This window comes from Bombus impatiens, unplaced genomic scaffold (genome assembly GCF_000188095.3).
Source record: "Bombus impatiens unplaced genomic scaffold, BIMP_2.2 scf_0203, whole genome shotgun sequence".
NCBI lineage: Eukaryota > Metazoa > Arthropoda > Insecta > Hymenoptera > Apidae > Bombus > Bombus impatiens.
In genome coordinates, this window is record NT_176622.1 from 1,013,624 (window position 1) to 1,033,180 (window position 19,557).

General features: G+C 34.0%; 2 protein-coding genes across 10 annotated transcripts; both read right to left on the bottom strand.

Annotated features, from left to right (window-relative positions):
• Positions 1–184: 184 nt before the first annotated feature.
• On the bottom strand, positions 185–11,310 carry LOC100741255 (interference hedgehog-like). Of its 6 annotated transcripts, none has more exons than XM_024366180.2 (8): positions 10,995–11,310; positions 10,706–10,920; positions 5,335–5,415; positions 4,876–5,130; positions 3,803–4,792; positions 2,884–3,732; positions 2,683–2,798; positions 185–1,815 (listed from the first exon to the last, which is right to left on the bottom strand). In XM_024366180.2, the coding sequence occupies exons 3-8, from the start codon at positions 5,402–5,404 to the stop codon at positions 1,810–1,812; spliced, it is 2,286 nt and encodes a 761-aa protein (XP_024221948.1). In that variant the 5' UTR covers positions 5,405–5,415; positions 10,706–10,920; positions 10,995–11,310; the 3' UTR covers positions 185–1,809. The 6 variants fall into 6 exon arrangements, with proteins under 6 accessions (XP_024221948.1, XP_003487825.1, XP_012238466.1 ...); XM_003487777.4 differs by having other exon boundaries at positions 185–1,849; XM_012383043.3 differs by having other exon boundaries at positions 185–1,627; positions 2,673–2,798.
• Positions 11,311–14,941: 3,631 nt separating this feature from the next.
• On the bottom strand, positions 14,942–19,513 carry LOC100741379 (forkhead box protein N3). 4 transcript variants are annotated; one of them, XM_012383252.3, is made up of 6 exons: positions 19,400–19,513; positions 16,884–17,281; positions 16,358–16,791; positions 15,971–16,274; positions 15,789–15,894; positions 14,942–15,717 (listed from the first exon to the last, which is right to left on the bottom strand). In XM_012383252.3, the coding sequence occupies exons 2-6, from the start codon at positions 17,254–17,256 to the stop codon at positions 15,441–15,443; spliced, it is 1,494 nt and encodes a 497-aa protein (XP_012238675.1). In that variant the 5' UTR covers positions 17,257–17,281; positions 19,400–19,513; the 3' UTR covers positions 14,942–15,440. The 4 variants fall into 4 exon arrangements, with proteins under 4 accessions (XP_012238675.1, XP_012238673.1, XP_024221953.1 ...); XM_012383250.3 differs by having other exon boundaries at positions 16,358–16,794; XM_024366185.2 differs by lacking the exon at positions 19,400–19,513 and adding an exon at positions 19,127–19,253 and having other exon boundaries at positions 16,358–16,794.
• Positions 19,514–19,557: the final 44 nt, after the last annotated feature.

The following is a 19,557-nucleotide window of genomic DNA, read 5'->3' on the forward strand; positions in this document are numbered from 1 at the left end:
ACTCATTTTAGTATATATGTACAAAAATTTGTTCTTGTTCCGCTTGCAAACTGATCTTCTGACTTCGTTTTCTTTTAAAATAGACAATTTAAATAATTAACACTACATTAAAAGATATGTTATATATAGAACGACGTAAAATCGAAAAAATTGTATAAATACTTATTTACACATTTTTGTTTCCTTTTTTTGATATCGAAATTTTGACTAAAAATTCTAGCATGTTTAAATATAATTCTCGGATTCTTTTTAACGCATGATTTATCGTAAAGCTTGATTACCGTCTGGAATCTAATATCGGTCACTAAAAGAAATTGCATCTAACTCGAAGCTAGGAAAATACTGTTATTAGAAGTTCTTGATATTACGTAACAAATACTGTTAGCAATGTGTGACTGAATTATTTCTATTATTCTAGTAGCAATTCGTATGAGGTTTGTTCGCTCTCTAACGTAAAAATTATTCCGTTAAAGTCATTATTTTACCAGTATCAACGACGATAATGTATGAATAATCATAATATATAAGATAACGATACAATGATCATTAAAAAAAAGAGAAAAAATTTGAACAAAGTTCCATTCTATCGCGATTCAAGAATTTCCAAAGAAAATTCCAGCATCACCGATAATATTTCCTAAAACATGTAGTATTATATAAAATACATAGCACAGCTGTCTTTTTCATCAGGCACAAAATCATTCGCCTCTAAATTCGATATAATCACTAATATTTCGCGTATTTACAACATAAAATAATGGACGCTAATTAATTTAAACGAGGAAACAAACATAACTCGTAAAAGCTGCCTGGATTAAAATTAGTATAAAATTAGGCGAGTATACGGTAAAAGCTAAATGTTACAAAAACGAATATAGTTTAAATTACGAGCTCATAAATTTTTCGTTCTTGTGTGTCTAATTACAAATGAAACTCGCTAATTGTCGACCATCAAGTGGATACAAAAGGAGACAAAGATATAAGAGAGCAACAAAGAGATAAAAGAACGAAGAGGTCGAAGAAGACAGCGGACAGGTACTTTGCATATTTTACCCACTTCATGATCAATCGTGAATTTCTAATTCTATTTTGAGCTTGAAAAAAGTTGCAGTTTACCGTCAAAGAGAAAAGAAGGAAACCTAAAACTGATTACATAGGATACGATCGTTAAATGAATACATATCTAACAATCTTGATTGAAACACTTGAGCATACCTATTATGACACCCTGTAAATGTCTTAAAACGGTTCACTCATTGTAAACCTAATGAATGACTAAAGTTTCTAAAGTTTCTCACTATTAAAAGAAGCATCATTGGAAGCGACAACATTCGTATATCGTTTTCTTCGCATATCCCCGTCACAACGTAGTTGATAAAAGTTTGATAAAATTGACATCTGGAAATACGGTCTGAGCACTATAAAAGTCTTTTTAAAGCATAGAGGAAAATGGTTGGTCGCAGAGAGACTGTTCGATAGGCAGTGATTCCTGGAGCAGAAGGGACTCTCAGTCTATTGATGCGTTTCACTGGTCAGTCCCAGCTGTGTCACTGTTGTTATGGTTGTTGTTGCTGTTGTTTTGTCCGTTAAGAAACGATGCCATTTCCATCGGCGACTGTTGCCCGGTCTGTTTAGAAACATGCGTGTTCGTTTCGCTTCTTTCAGATCTCACTCACAGAGAGGCACAGGCATGTAGGTAATATATAACGTATGTGTGTGGTGTTCGGAAAATACGAAAGAAAAGCGGCTTCCAGAGAGAATGCAGAGAGTGTGCAAGTAGAATTTTAAAGAACAGCACGCGACCAATTGCTAAAGCTAGAAAAGACTAGTCTTCTTAATATCGAATAGTCTGAAAGCAGAAATACGTTAGTTGAATGTAAATATAGATACAGTCGCGCGCGAGAGTGCGGAGGGAGGAGAATAAATGGTAGTCGCTTGTAAAAAAAAAAAAAGAAAAATTAAAAAAGAAAAAGTGGCGTACAGCTGTAACCCAGTGGAGCCCGTGATTCGACTCGATTATCGAGTATATGCCATCGAAATGGGACTTAATCAGGCTTGATGGTAATAATGATCGAATCAATGTGCTATGTTCGTGCAATGACATTGAGGATATGGATGGACATAGTGATTTAGCGCCCAGGGTCTTATGTGTCAATCTATCGAGTGTGCAGAAAAATAAAAGCATTAATGGAAAGTTAAATATGAAGTCTCCTCTAGTGGCAGTGAAGCATTTATGTATATAGACACTATATGATTAGATTTTATTGCGTACCATTAGGGTGTGATTTGTTTACTTCCTACATTGGAATTATCTTGTAAAAATATCAACGATATAATTTAAATTAAAAAAATAATATAGATCCCTTTTTTTTCATTTTTGACTACTTTAGGATCGAGCTCCTCAGAGTTACAAGCCGACAGAACACACACACGACAGTACGAGTAGTTGCGATAAAAATATCGACAAGGCGTATAGAGATAACTATGTACGCAGTTAAGATCATATTTCTGTTCGTTTAGTAGAATTAGGAAATTGAATGACCGTAGACAATTGATATTTAATTCAGAAATAGAAAATATTGGTATGACATCTTTGTCCATTTCTCAAATCGAAATAGCCCTCAGTCATTCTTTTCCTTTGACAAGGCGAAAATATTGATATCGTTACTTACAAATACCGACCTTAGGCTGTATTATATCTTCAGATGTATCGAGACCAGCAAGTGGATTTGATGTTATGTTTATTTTCGAGTCAGTTACTCCGCCATTCATTACTCTTCCGTTTGTTATCGGTTTTCCTAAAATAAAAATTTAATGTATAATCTATTATAAGGCGTACACTGTCTTTTTCTAAAATACGATGATATTACAAATTAAATTTACCTTCGCTTTGCGATGATTCCCGGCTTTGTTTGTGCTTCGTCCTCTTATATATTACTGCGACTGCAATCAAGCTGCCCAATAGAGTCGATCCTCCGAGAACTCCGCCAATTATGGCATACATATTTACGTTTTTATCATCTGCAGGCCTTACTCGGCTATCCAATGTTAAATTGCTGCCATGATCATTTTTATTATCATGATTAGCATGTTCGTTCGTATTTATAGCTCTTTTCGTCTTTTGTCGAAGGATCTTAGAAAATTCCGAAGCTGCGTCTACGGAAAAACTCTGAACTTTAAACTCATACGTTGTATCCGGTTGCAAATGGGAAATAGTTATGTTGAAAGAGTCTTTTCCTTCAACCGTAGTTTTTATATAATCGCTAACTGTGGTAGAAGCTCGGTGATACACATAGAAACCATCGATGTTCGCCGAATTATCCGAATTCTGCCAAATGAGTAATACCTCGTGTGGACTCAAAGCCTCGGTGTTCGTTAACAAAGGTATTGGCATCCTATTGCTTTCGATTCCGCCATCTTTATTCAGATGAAAACGTACGGAGTTTGGACTAAGTTTATTATCATTGTTCGAATAAACTGCAGCAATTCGAAACCGATAAGTATGATTAGGTTGTAAATCGGTTACTTCGAACGACCGCACGTGATTCGGTATCTCCGAGTTCGCGGTCATCCATTTTGCTTGTCTGCCATTCATCTTCTGTCCAAGTTCGCGATATTGAACTTTGAAGAATTGAATCGGCAGTCCTGTGTTCTCAGGTACAGACCATCTAACCATCACGGACACGTCTGAGAGTCTGGTGACATTCGGTAGATTCGGTGGTACTAGCACAGCTACAAATATAAAAAACCCGGTAAAATCAACATGAAGTATTTAAGCAATATGTACGGTGCAACAAATTACCAGTGCCTTTACGCTTCCCTTCCTTACTCCTTCTTCTTCCTCCTCCCCTTGTATGTTTGTGTCTTGAATTAGAGATTCCATAATCCTGTTTGGCTTCAGTCGTCCCAATATGTTGCTTAGGGTTCACTCTTAGCAGATTGCAACCAGAATGAGACCCATATTCGTTACTCGCGACACACTGGACAATTCCAGCGTGCTTTTTTTCAACCTCGGAGATAGAAAGACTCGAACCTTCGATCTCCACATTACCACCAGGCGTCAAAGATTCCCCATTAATTAGCCACTCAAATTTCGGTTGTGGTTCGCCCGTTACCGTGCAAGAGAGGTCCAATTCTCCACCTTCGGAGAACGTTGCTGCCTTCGGTGGCTTAATCACCTTTGGAGCTTCCATAACTTTTAGTATGATCACAGACTTGATGCTTACTCCATGACTACTCCATATACAATCATATTCTCCCCTGTCCGCTGATTGAACGTTAATTATCGTTAGGCCCATCGCAGTTTTAATGGAGTTCACTGGTAACGAACTACCTAATCTAGTCCACGTGACAGAAGGGATTGGGTAACCAGCGGCAAAGCATTCCAAAGTTACGTTTTTACCCCTCAAAACCTTGTACTCCGTTTGTGGTTGTTTAACAAAGTATGGTGCTCGAAGACTGGTATTTGTGTTTACGTTTAGGATCGTCTTATGGTTACTCCGATATGACTGAGCAGTTATGTAATTTTCAGCAGTGCAGTGATAAGATCCACTGTCCGATACTTTAGCATTTTCAATGACCATGGTCTTGCTACCAACTACGTTAACATTTTTTACAGGATTATTATCTTTGTAGAATTCAACTATCGCCTCTGGGGCTGAGTAAGGCACAGGACAAGTGATAGGCACGGTATTCCCTGCTGGAACGTTTATAATGACTTCGCTCTTATCGGTAAACTTCTCTAGCGTAGCAAGCGTCAATCTTGCCGGGTCAGAAGCTAAACCACTCGAACCTAACGAGGTAAAATCAAATTACCAAATTGTAATTTAAACATTGTGAAAGATGTTAAATAAAATGAAATACAAAAATATTTACCATAAAATGCTATACAACGGTAATCTCCGGCTTTGGATTCATTGTCAAAGTTCACTACGTGCCTGGACGTTTTGCCACCGTTACTAGACACGTGGTAAACCTGCAACCACCTATCCGAACCTAATGGTCTATGGCGCCAGGAGAAACGTTCTGCTCCGAGATTCAAATTGCATTCAAAATTCACATCATCCCCTATTGGCGCGGCCAGAGGTTGCGGATGTTTAGTGAAGATCATGCCTAGTTCTTGCTTCTGTCCTATAATTTATACGAATAATTTAATTTTCATAGTAATCAATTTTTGTAGTCGCACGAAAATACTATTAAAAATGATGCAAATTGTAATATACTTGAACGTAATTAATCGGCATAAATAAAATGGTGTGTAAATACTTCCTTTAACCACTGTATATTAAAACGTAATGCATATCATAAATAAAGAATATGTAAGACAAAACTGACCATGTGCAAGGCTGGCTAGGACATGAAGTAGGACCGTGATAACGGCATATAGAAAAAGCACAGGTCGCATCTTGACTCATTCTGCAATCAAAGAAAACAAAAATTAGTACAAGTTAGCCACATATGTCGCTCTCATTCTTATTATTCGTTTTTTAGTCTTGGTTTTGTCGGTTAAAAATGCGAGGCGCCGGTCTCGGAAGAGAAACAGAGAGGGCCCACTAAAATTAATGCCGGCCAACCACCACGTTTAAGTATAGAACATGGCGAGTTCACGTGGAAATAGAACGCATTCATTCTAGTTTTGATCATGGCTCGTCATTTCGGCACGAACGATCCCCGCTCCACCAAATGGGTCGCGCATTCCAGTCCCAAAGGGATACAATATAACACGATTTATATTCGTTTCCAAATGTGGTTCATTTTAAAAGCTTCTGTCCTGAAAGCTTTAAAGCTCTCAGCAATCAAGAGGATTGTCAGAGAACAGTGGTGGAAATGAGATTGTGCATGAAATCTTGATTTTTATGACAGCAGAGAATAACCTAACCCTACTTAATATTAATGCTTCCCAGTTATATAGCCACTTTCTGTTTATTTAATATGACTGTACATATAATTTATTAATTTCAGCCTTATTAGCTACAAAGTGGATTTGCATTTATATCATTTTTTTATTCTTAATCTGAGAAAAAATATTATTGCATTTTATTTTGTACCGACCCTAACACCTCTTCTTTCTTTGTCATTCTGGCTTAGATTGCTTCTTTAATTAGTATCAATATTTATTTATAATAAATAGCAGTTACACAATTTTAGTATAAAATATAAAATATTTGTAAACATTTTGATGGCAATTTTTTGTGACTATATTTTTTTGTGATTGTGATTATAAGCTGTCGGTATCTCGTAGTTGTGTCATTATTGCTCTATGGATATTTATGCACTTAGAGAATTTAAATTGTACAATATGCACATTTTAAAGTACAATGCTTTTTTTAGATGGTGAAATAAATTTCTATTTAAGTTTCATTTTTTCAATGTAGAATATTCGCCGTATATAATTGCGCTGCACTAACTGGCCACCGCTATATCTTTACCAATTCTTAGAACAGATTTCTTAGAGCGAGTCTCGTATGTTAATATGTAAGATAACAAAACGTGTGAGTCTCAGGTAAGTATCCGTATCTCATTTGTAAAATCGTACTCATCAATGAAAGGAGATATTCCGCATTTCTTAGAAATATAATTATAGCTTTCTCTATAAGTAGTCTTTTAGTAAAATACTGTTTTTAACTGACTGCTATCTATACAAAGCAAATATGGATACGCGAAAGGCATCATTGCTGCTTCTACTTACGAAGATAAATCGACAAATAATGGAAGAAATTCGAAATTGAAAATCACACGAGTAAAACATTTCTGTTGATTTTATGTCACTCTGTATCACTTTATAATTAAACAGAAGAATTTTAATAGGATACAAATAGGAATAAAATGGCCTATTAGAGATTTTTATGCATTTTTGGAAAATGCAAATGTATTAAAATTTCTTATAAATGCACAAAAATCCGTAGTTTATGTACAATTACACAAAATATGTAAAATACTCGTTATAATATTTAAAGGGTGAAACAAATCTCTATATAAGTTCTTCTTTTATTAGCATTATTTACAAAAATATGAATTTGCATAAATATTCGTAGTCTTCTTATCATGTTCTTTTGCCGTAATCTTCAATTATTTTTAGAATTCGCTCGATTGAATATTGAAAAAATTACGAAAAAGGATATAAAAGGAAGCAGAAATGCAGAATCCATTTGCATCGTGAGAAACGAAGCCGACAGAGGTGCCACAATGACAACATGAAATTGACCATATACGGTGTCGAAAACCGTCGTTCATTGCGCGCACCGCTTTCCACCCACGTGCGAGCGGCTGACCGTCTTGAGTGACGATCAGAAAACCGCGCTGACACGTCCAATACTAATAGAAATTATTTGTTGGCTAACATACGCGTCGAATGTAGGTAGATTCATTCATGTATTACGCTGTACCGTTCGCTTACATGATAATTTAACGCTTGAAATTAATACAGAAAATTTTCTATTCCACAGAAAGCTTACATGTTTCCTCAAACGTTCTTAATAGATATTATATTGCACTAAGAGAAAAATTTCACTTTCAATATCTTTGTTACTTAAATTAGTACTAATCTATTGAGTTATAACATAAATCTGTCCTGTTTTCGTATATACATACCTATAGATTTTATCGGAGACAAAAACAAGTGGACATGTAGTGAAAATTGAAAATACAGTGCTGATCGTAAATATTAGGATACTAGTTGATATTTAGTACAAATTTCTTTTTACTCTTTCTACCTTCTGTTTATACTTTATCATAAATTTGTTATTTCATTCGTATTATACGTGTTTCATAATGTAAAATACTAAATAAAATAAAATTTGTTTTGCGGTCCTTCGATGAATGTAACGCGTAGGTGTCATATTTAGGTAGGTATCAATGACGTTTCGTCAAATACGGTCTGTTTACACAAAAATGTAAATATTAACTTCAATTGTTTACTAAATAATCTATATATTATAAGAATATAAATAAAACTTAAATATATAACACTGGTACTAGTTCGATTAAACTTCATTGATACCTACCTCTACTATACGTCCACTTATTTTTGTCACCGACTGTGTATTACGTATGTTGTGACAAATACAAAAATAGAACGAATTTATATTACAACCCAATAACAACAAACAGTAAATGTAATAAAACTTCATTAATATTAGAAGTTCACTGATTCTTTTCACAACCTCTTTTCACTTGTACAATACAAATTTATGCTTCAGCCAAATAAATTCAATTGATAATTCATTTAATTGAATACAAACTGACATTTCATTCCAACAAATAAAATACTGTTATCAAAGTAAAAGAATGGAACTGTACGGAAGATTTCTCACGAGGACTCACTGTTTGTTACGAAGAAATGAATTTACCAGAGGAGTGGTTCGAAGGATTGACGGCCGAGAGAGGAGGGATTTTTCATCGAAGCTGAAATCACAGGGACAAAAAGCACGCGTTCGACCCATTGGCAAGATAGTTGAACGTGTTTTATGCACGGGAGGACTCTTAACTTCTGGTTAAATGGTAGCATAAATGCCGGTGGTATGTAACAGGTGAGAAGGGTTCGAAAGAGGCTGGTTTCCGACGCTGGCTCTCATAAAAATAAAGAACTCGAATTCCAAAGCAGTGGTTGTCAAGCCCCTGTGCCCCGCGCGCACCTCCAACCAACCTAACCTTACGGACGGGCCAATGCCACCCGAGTTACGCACACGCATACAACACACACGCGCACAAGCATATAGCCAAACGAGAATTAGACTCTGTTCTACAACCTGTCGTTGATCAGAGAACAGACTCAATCCCCGAAATCTTTTTTGCACTTGTGATCCTCTCGCTTGATCAAAGATCACGATGTATCGGTGGAATTGAGTTCCACTTTCACGAACTCGCGACTCTTCTCCCGTTGGCCAAAATACAGAAAGATTTGAGTCCTCTTATACAATTACAGTGGCTTAAAAAAGTATTCGGACACTTATAGAAACTTTTTATCATTTTTTTAAATATTTATTAGACGTATTATACAAAATTTTTTATATAGACTTTTACATAGATTTATAACTTCTATGATCAATGATAGCTTTTTGTTTCACTAAAATGTTGATAATATTTCAAAATATTTTACAGAACACATCTTTTCCTTTAATTTAGTGTTATACAAATCGTCAAAAAAATTTTCTAACTGAATGAAAAGATAGTGAGATTTTCTGTCACAGAGAATAAGATTGTATCGAAAAATATATTGATCTATACTACGATCTTTGTAAATTTTGTTGAACTTCCTTTGATATTCCATTATATATCTATTTATTAATGATAATGAACCTTTGGTTTAATATAAACATTCTTCTAGTAATGGTTTAATAAATTCTCTCGAACAGTTTTGAAGTTATGTCATAATTTTAGAATAGGGTTGTGATTGACGTTACTTTTCCACGAACAAACTCCCTGGTATTCCGTTATGTGTAACAAACAGGAACCAGGAAGATCAAGTTCCCGTTGATCGAACGCATTTGACAAGTGGATCCTTCCTTTTGTTGATCGTCGATTAATCACGTGAACCTTTATTCTCTTTACTTCGTTGTGTTTCATCCCGATACAAGACACATGACTAACTTAACTTCCCTGCTCGACATGCATGGCGATTGCTTAGTAAAACGAGCGACGAATATTTGGCCGTATATGTGTCATACGCTATTTTAATCTACTTCCCATAACCGCTACTTGTTCGACCATTAACGCTATAACTGTTAACTAAATAAATACTTTATGTCATTTTATCTTTATTGATTAAACGCTAACAATATTTAAAAAATAGTAATGGTTTCCCCTAATAGTCATTGCTATTGTACCAATTATAAGTGGTTCAATTTGATGAGCTTTACCGGGAAGTTGACAATTCATCCGCATGACTACGCGTATCAAAATGCGTACGAAACTTTAATCAGAAGGTATGCAACGTATACTTGGTGGAAGACATGCAATGAGATTGTAAATTAAAGTATTAATATATATTAGCGACATCGATAATGATTCCACGCATTTCATAGAAGTACTTTGACCATAAAAGTTATTACTCAATCAACCTACCAAATTCTTTTATAATACATGTATTGTCTGAAAAATAGCAAATTGTATACGTCTAAAATCTTCTTCTCAGGTTGTATACATATAATTCTTTTTAAATACACAAAACTACAAAGGAAGAAAACTCAAAATTAACACCATACGATTCTGAACGAGGTATTCAGCTCCTTATCTTTTTTTTTATATGTCTCAAATTATTATCTCGGTTTTTAATACGTATAAACTTGAATATCTCCGACTTTACGATCTTGCTATATCTCACTCAACAATAATGCATATGTATCTTATTACAACGCAGGCGCATTAAGTAGCGCGGTATCATCTGAATGAGCGTTTTCCGAATTGTCAATAGTTCTAACAATTGGTATTATTAATAATACCATGTATCCGATTTATTCACTGCATTATCTACTGCATTCAAATTTCACGAAAAATACTGGTGGCTCACCCCTTCCGGCAGGTGATCTCTCACAGCGACATCGCGACAAAAGTTTTCCATGACGAACAGTATATACAGGTCCCATTATATTTATGGTTTTACGGGATGGTGAATCAGAAACGCGAGCAAAAGAAATAAAAGAAAGGCAAAAGATCAGCGACGGAAAAAGAAGAAAACAAAAGTAATAATCATGCTTGGCACACTCACCCTTTTTCCTTCGATCCAGCCGTACGATCTATACGTTTATCAGATCCTTTTGATTTTTCGCTAAATCGATCACAATTTTCCTCGTCGGAGGAAAACGAGGTGTCCGTGTTAATAATTTTCACCGATAAATCACTTCATTTTTTTCAGAGCGGTCGCTACTAAGCTCACCAAGTTCGACCTCCTATAGAACACGACGCTTGGCGTCCACCAGCACACTGGAATGCAGACCGACAGGTTTTGAACCGCGATAAAGTATAGTAACGACGTGTGCTTCGATCTAGGTACTCACGTGCAGGTTGGTACATTGCGGTGCTATCACGTGACTCATTGCCATTTCAAATCTGACAATAAAGTGGATGCGTTTTATCAAAAATTAAACATCCTAAAAATGATCGAATGTAAAGAAAAAGTTAAAATTTAGTTTATATTATGAGTTTATATATGATTTGGTTAACTTCAGGGTGATCATGAAGGAGGAATTTTTCACTGTAGGTTCAGATATCCTGCGCGGTACGCTTCTGTACATAGCGCCACCTTCGAAATTCGAAACGCGCCAACTACGATTTTATAAATAAAAACTATTAATCAGCAGAAAGAATTATTAATTACTAATATGATAGACGTAAATAATTTAAGAGTTGAAATATAGAAATATATATTAATATATTGTATTCAAAGTAACATTAATTAACAACAATTGATCTTTGTCTTCTTCTTTCTTACACTTTTTTTACGATTAATAATTTCTTTCATGATTATATATATATATAATATATATAGGTAGCTGCATGTCGTAGCATGTCATTGAAAAGGATGCAAATTTAAATAACCAATTCTGCGCACGTTTGATTTTTTCACATTCTTTTCATTAATAAAGGTCTGTTTTGGTTACAATCTAAAATATTAAATATTCTTTACTCAATTATGTAAGCAAGGTCAAAAACTTAACAAACATTTTACAATGTATTCCGTTTTAAAATGAGTAATAATTATATTAATATTAATATTAATATTAATAATAATAATAATAATAATAATAATAATAATAATAATAATAATAATAATAATAATAATAATAATAATAATAATATTACATATTACGCCAACAAAATTCATACAATATACAACTTGTAGATATACATATAAATAAACATCTGTTCCTCAAAATAAATGATTTCTGCGTTTGGCACGATGTCATGTAATGGAAGCAAATTAAACACCATGTTACATTTTGATTGTCCGTGGCTAGTCGCGATGCAATGAATTATTATGATTTGCTTCTTATATTTGATGTTTCTTTTCCTTTTTCTCTTTTTTTATTTTTCGGTGTTGTCGATGGTGTTTTAATTTTATGTATATCAGCCGGCCCCATTTGATATAGGAAACAACGACGATTTTAATGTTACGTTAAATAATAATTTGTATGCCTTTAAGAATTACGCTGGCTCACGAAAATGATGATTTTATATCGCAATATACGCTACAATAATACTTCATAAAAAATACTCTATAAGTTAACCATCTTGTACGATTAGAGTTTTACAATTTTTTTATACTTATTTCTCTCTATACAAACGCGCGATGTAACATTGACTTGTATCATAGTAGATGAAGGTATATCGTTTTTATTTTGTACGGACCGGCTGACTAACGAGTATTCTGTCCAATGTCAGGATCAACTGGTATATATTGCTTTATGTTCACTTTGCTAATCGATTATTCTAATTTGTAACGGTGATCGATTAGCTACGTTACTATTATTATAAATGGCATCCCACCCCCTAATTTATTTAGATTAGAATAAACTACATGGAAGAACAGATCTTCAGTCATAGCAAACAAAAGCTAGGACTAAAAATTTCAACAAATAGTGTGAAAACTTGTGATATTACTTTCAATATATATATAATAGAATATCTATAATATATTGCTAATTTTAAAGATGCCAGTTTCGTCTATCTAGATCAGAATGTTTAGGTGTCAGCAAGAATGCCAATTAATAATATCAGAGATGTGTCAAGAACACTCTTACTCTTTCTTTTCTTACTTCCTCTCTTTCTCTTTTCCCCTCTTCCCCTCTCCCCCTAAAGAATAAAACTTATAAAGCTCTAAAACTTCTGTTTCACCAAAATATAATTAACAACAACAACAACAAGGTGTGTCCACTTTTGCAATAATATCACAGACAATAGAAAACGTAAAGTCTACAAAAAACTGGTCTTGCTCGTGCATATACAAATTTCGAAAAAAGGTCCCCGCTACCGATCACGTACCTGCTTTTTGCTTTTAAAGCATAATTAATTTAAAAGCATTTATATTACATATATTTATGTAATATGTGTAGTGTATAAATACGTATGTGCTAAATAGAACAATTTTACATTCACGTGAAATATATATAATATCTCTCTCAAAACTGGTTTCCCCGATTGCGTATAAACATGGCATTCTTCCTTGCACCCTTTTTTTAATCGTGGATTTTTTCCCCTTTGTAGCTGACCAGCTACAATCACACAAAACGTTTTGGCAGCGCGCCTTATATTCGATATTTGCCCATTTGTTTTTTCTTTTTAAGTTTATAGTATCTTTAATCCGCTTTTGTGATGCTAAAATTAATTAGTTTCCTTCCCACCGCTGTCTGTTCTTTACATTAATAACATCTAACAGTTTAGCGTAATATTTTTAAGTGCAATAACTTTACTGACTGAAAATTATTATCATTACCCCATCGACTTGGAGAGTAACTAGACAGTAAACGTTAGACAATAAACAATATATCGTTAATAAGTTAAACTAAATTGCACCTTCTTAAGAAGCGATAATAATGAGTCTCGCGTCTGAAATGTATCTGAGCCAGCAGTAACATATATTACAAATAACAATTTACTGTTAATCGCAATTATGACGCTTAAATATCATTATCAACCTAATAACTGGTATCATTCCATTTTTACATAGTATAATCGTAAGACTAGAAACGTCTTCGATAGAACAAAATTTCGCCACTTTTTAATTGGTAACCAAGATCATTTATTTCTCTATGAGCTTGTTTTTGCTTGCTATTGTCTCGTCTTTTTTATTATTTAAAATCAAGACTATGCGTTTCATATTTTACCATTTTTACGAAGGCTTTACATTATATATGGCATACAAACATATGGAAATACTCAGGCTGCGCTACCATGCTGTGTTTGTAGTGTCACGCAAGATATAATTAATAAATGGTTTAAGCTAATGAACTGTATTTCTTTCATATTCTTTTTTTAGCAATTATTAGGAAGAGCTTTTATCACGCGGGCAGTGCCCTGTAAAAATATACGTTCTCTCTATACAGAACTACGATATCAATGTATACAAGACCAGTTTATCCATATTCAATATTTTTCTTTCACCGCCATATACTTCTTCATTATTTATCAGGTATTCACAAGATTCCTTAATATTATACATATATTTGTTTTTTATTTCATTTTTTTATAAAAATAGGATGACACTCTTGGTTTATACCTTTATACATTTCTTCCAATCGATATTTATCAATTCGACGCTATATATATATATACATATATACATATACATATATATACATATGTATATACGTATACATATCGATTCCTTAACAAATTTTTTTTAAAACTGGTCTCTGCATACATTACAGGATCTACATATATACAGCACTGTTCAAAATCATCTCAAAAGCCACAAAGAGAGTAGAAAAAGGCATGAAATGATAATATTATTCATTTCAAATCCGTATTCAGTGTACCTTGACTTCTTTTTTTAGAGTTCTTTTTGCTATATAGTTTTCCGCGGCACACATTTTGCACACATACAGCTGCGTACATGACCAGATGTATTTTGAGTGTAAATTAATGAGCATGTGAGCATGAACATGTGTACATGTATATATGTGCGTGAGAGTGAGTGGGTGTATGTTTGTATATATGTGTGAGTACGCACGCGTGCGCATATATATATATATATATGTATATATATATATATATATATGTGTGTGTGTATATATATAATCTTTTTTTAAATATATTATCAATTTCTCTATCGAATAGATATCAATTATATTTCTATACATATCTACAAAAAACCTAATATAGAACTCTATTATCATTAATTAAACTCTCTATGAATTAATATGTATAATTGTCACAACAGGTCTAAAAAGTTTATCGTTATTTTAGTTTTAGTACGCGATATTGTTCTCCTTTTTTGTCATTGATGTTCCATGAACCACTTATAGTTGTATTCATGCCTTAACGTTGAGGAAGTAATTTTTTTCTTTCTTTTAACACTATTCTTCTATTATTGCTTGTTGCTTAGTGCTACTGAATTCATTTTGGCATATAGCGAGTTCTGAACCCTGAGCGACCGCCAATTTGTTTTCTTTTCTTTTACTCCCCTCCCTTTGCCTCAACACTTTTTTTTTTTTTAAATAGAAATGCACCTGATAGATGTTTTTCTTCTAATATGACAGAACATATCGTGTTCTTCTCACTTTTTCATCTTAGATGCCTAACAATGGCGATAACTTCGATGCAAATCTTCATTAACGTTAATCTTATCCAAAAGACAACAGATTAATTATCAGCAACGCAAGATTTTAAATCCACAGTTTCGAAATCCATACCGAAGATAGAATTTTGAAAAGTTCACGTTTGAATATGGAAAAGAAAAATAGGAAACTTGTGATGCTATATACGTACATACAACCAAAGTATTCTTATATAATTTGCTTTAAATACCGCTTCCCTTCACTCCACTTTGGCCAATGCTTACGTCTTTTTTCAGGTGTGTTCGAATAATCATTCGAAGCTGAACGTTTTTTCAGCTTTGACGTACCATCGGACTTTGGCGTCGAGTTAATACCTTGTACGTGATGTGTCCTATTGTGATTGAGTGGTGTGGTAACACCTGCTAAATTTAAAAGCGCGTCCGCGCCTTCCGCTATCTTCCGTTGCTCATCGAAATCGGGATTTGTTTCCTTTCTTGGATATTTACTTGAAAAATAAACATGCGCAATTTATCATTTATAATATTATTTTAATAAACAAAAACTGTTAATGATTACCTTTCTTGCTTGACTGAGGTAATACAACTGTAAGTATGATCTTCGCTGGAGCTCCTGGTAATTACAGGAACCAGAACCTCGGATTCCGGTACTTTCCGCTTACGATCTGCAATAAGATTGAATAAGTTATAAAATATTATGTTTGTTTAATAAGTTGATATCTTCTTTATCAGATACTTTGCCTTTATTGTGATTTAAAATAATAGGTCCGTGTTTAAAAGAAAGCATAGCAGCTGCAGCTGCGTCTACATCGCTATCTACTTCAGTGTCTGTGTTGTCGGTAATGTTGCTCGATGCCAGTCTTTTAGAGAGATATGGGAAGAGGATAGGATCAGGTAGACGTGTACTAGTGTTCTTTTTTTGTGGTTTTTCAGGGGAAGACAAAGTTTGAGCAGTCGGTGGAGGAAAAGGAGCGCGAGATAATGCTTGTATCAGGTTTGGTCGATACTGGGCGTCTACCATCCATAGCGAACCTTTGCCCAAATTCTAAAAGAGAAAAAATTTTTCTAAGTTTTTGCTTCTAGAAGGGAAACGATCTTTTTTCGTGCATATTATAATGTAACACTCACCGGTGCTTTCTCTACTTTACGAAAGCACTTATTTAGGCTTAGATTATGTCTAACAGAATTTTTCCATCCAGTTGGAGCATTCCTAAAATATGGAAAGTGATCCAAAATCCAAGCATATACTTCCTTGACTGGTAGAGCTTTTACAGGACTATCTTCAATAGCCATGAAAATTAAACAAGAAAATGAATATGGTGGTTTACTGTTTCTATGTAAGTGAGGATCATATGGTATATGAGTTGGGTGTTTGTTGCGATTTGAAACTGGCAGATTATTGTTGTTCAATGATATCTTCGTCTGATTGTTTTGCGAGGTACTATAATGATTTTTTACCGACTCCTGAAAGATTTGCATTGATTTTTGACTATTTTTATTCGAGTGTTGATAGTTTTGACTATTACCATGCGGCGTCGTATTATTTATCTTGCTATTATTATCTGCTATGAAAATGCAAAAAAAGGACAAAATATTATATTTCATTAATATTATTACGATTATCAATTGAAAATTAAAACATATTGAAAGTTACCTGGACAATAGCCTTCATCCAAACTGGATACAGAATTGGTGTTTTCAGAAAAGTCTGCCATATCATCACAAACATTGTTATTCAAAACATTCTCATTCTTCATGTCTTTAGTGGGGTTTGAAATATCCAAACCCTTCAACAGATTCTGCTGATGAAGCCAGCTTAAGGAAGTCAGATCATCATCCGACTGACTATTTTTCTCAATGGACTTATCAGACATGGAAAGTTCATCAGTTGAATTTGTTTCAACGAAAGCACTTGCATTTTCTTTTTCTTTCATTGTGTATACTGTTTCTCCAAAATTGAAAACTTTCGTACTACTTAGTCCTATGCCAGTTTCCACACCTGATGCATCTGGTCTATCTGGTGGCATATTGGGTCAAGTGCTTTTTTCGTCACTGTAAAACAAAATCAAATCATGAAATTCTCAAAGAAAAATCTATATATCTGAATTAGTTACTTTGAGAGCTATTATTTACACCTATGCATTACATTTTTCAAAATTATTTTTTTTATATTTTTTGTAAGTAATTAGCTTATTAATATTTTGGGGGAGGGGAGAAAGGATATTTAATTTGTGAAGCGGGGAAGAATTGATAAGCGTCGATGCTTCGGCAACGAAGCAAAAGAATACTGTTACTAAGCAACAGCTCCGTAACCCTAGCAACGTGCTCCTAGATACAATGGTATGCAAAAATTATTGGCCAGATAAATTTTTCACTTTATATTCAGAAAGCGATGTCCAAAAGAATTTTAAATAATATTGGGGTATAAAGATAAAGATAAGCGAAAGAAAATAATATAGTACATAAACGTTATCACGTAATTATATAATTCTCCTTAACACTTTTTTAAATATTGTATTTGTACTTCAAAATGAAAAATCTATTTGACCAGAGACGTTTGCATGGCACTATTGATAGTTATGAGGTAAAAATTAAATTTCCTCGATTAAGCGTCGCAAAAACCAATCTTATCTCTAATCGAAAACAAAACTATCACGAATTTTTTGTACAAAAAGAAATATAAATTTTTCTTTCTATTTATTACAGGAACTACAAATTATAATAAAAACATTCGTAAAGCATTGTATATTGTTATGTTAATGAATAACTGTGTAGTATCAAGCATGTAGTGTGAAAATACCAGTCACGTGCATCTGCACGAAACAAAATCCAATTTCGAAACCATATACACGGAACACGTATAACGTTTCGAATCATGATTTTCTAGGTAAAAATGTACGAAATGATGAAGATATAAATGACAGCCCTACAGAATGTATAGAAAGGGTTTGTTTTAAATAAATGTCGGTTCGTTTTCTATTTTTGGTATCATATAGGAATACTATAATTACGGAAGGGATGCGTAGGCAGTGAAATTGAATTTCCGCGCATGTGACGCGCCTGTAGCCTCGAACCCAAAGTACCAACATCGTCATTTGTTTATCCACTAATAAGCGACAAAATGGCCGCGCTATTAAGAACACATTGCAATCGAAAATAAACTTTGTCATAACCAAAGAATCCTAAGACACTCGTCGCACTATCCACCGAGTTATCGATAGTTTTTCTATCATTTTCAACATATATCATTTCACAGAACTTTTTACGACGATAGTATACATTTAAATCATTTTTCAAAAAAATGGCGTCTATTCGGCGCTCTCTCTCCTTCTCCTTTTCTCAAAATGTTTCTTTTTCTTCTTGTTAACAGGATACCAAGATTAATTAAAGGATACTTTGAGAAGATTTCTTAAAATATGTATTTTTATGTTATGTGTAATTGATGGAAGAAAATTTGATACAGAAAATTTGCCTGTCGATACGTGGTACGCGATAAACAGATTTTGTCACAGACGTATTCGTTTTCAGATATCAAGCTCGCACCTGATCATAGTTTTGAAGTGGAAAATATTAAAGAGAAACGAGGCGAAGGTAGACAAATCGTCGGTGAATCGATGAAACGGAAGGTGACAGTAAAAATTCGAGAACAAGCGAGACATGTCACTGCGTTACTTGTTGAATTCAAATATGGAGTTGATAATGATTACGAAACTGGAGCAAACATGAAAATGGCTACGGCATTGGTTGCACACGGTATCAACATCGCGTTTCGTAAATGATGCACTCCTCAAGCGTTTACTATTACAATAGAAAAATTGTTATACGTATTAGGGAGACGAGATTTAAACGCGCTCAGAAAGTTCCTCTGCTAACCATATTTTATGTATTTTTACATACGCGTCATTTTTCAGGTCGTTAAATTTGAACAGGACCAAGTGCTCTTCACGAAACTTCTTGAATTAATAATCACTCTGCATAATGTTCCCAGTGACTCCCGAATTTTCTTCAAATTCCACGGCGGAAACTAAATTAAAATATTTAAGAAATGAAACAGCGTTTTGCGTCTTTCTGTTTTTAATCTGCCATTCGATTATGGGACCGCGTTTAAATTTCGTTGAGCGGTGAATAAACACAAGAAACTGAACATTACGAGGTTTTTTAAAAACTCACGTATCGGAGTAGACAGACGGCAGTCTTCGTTGGTTTTCTAAAGACGGGCATCTCAAGCACACTCTACACAACACCCAGCTGATTGAGACGCCATATTTTGACGTCATCACGTGGTTACCGAAACATCTTATATCGCATCTTCAACATCGATTAATCGT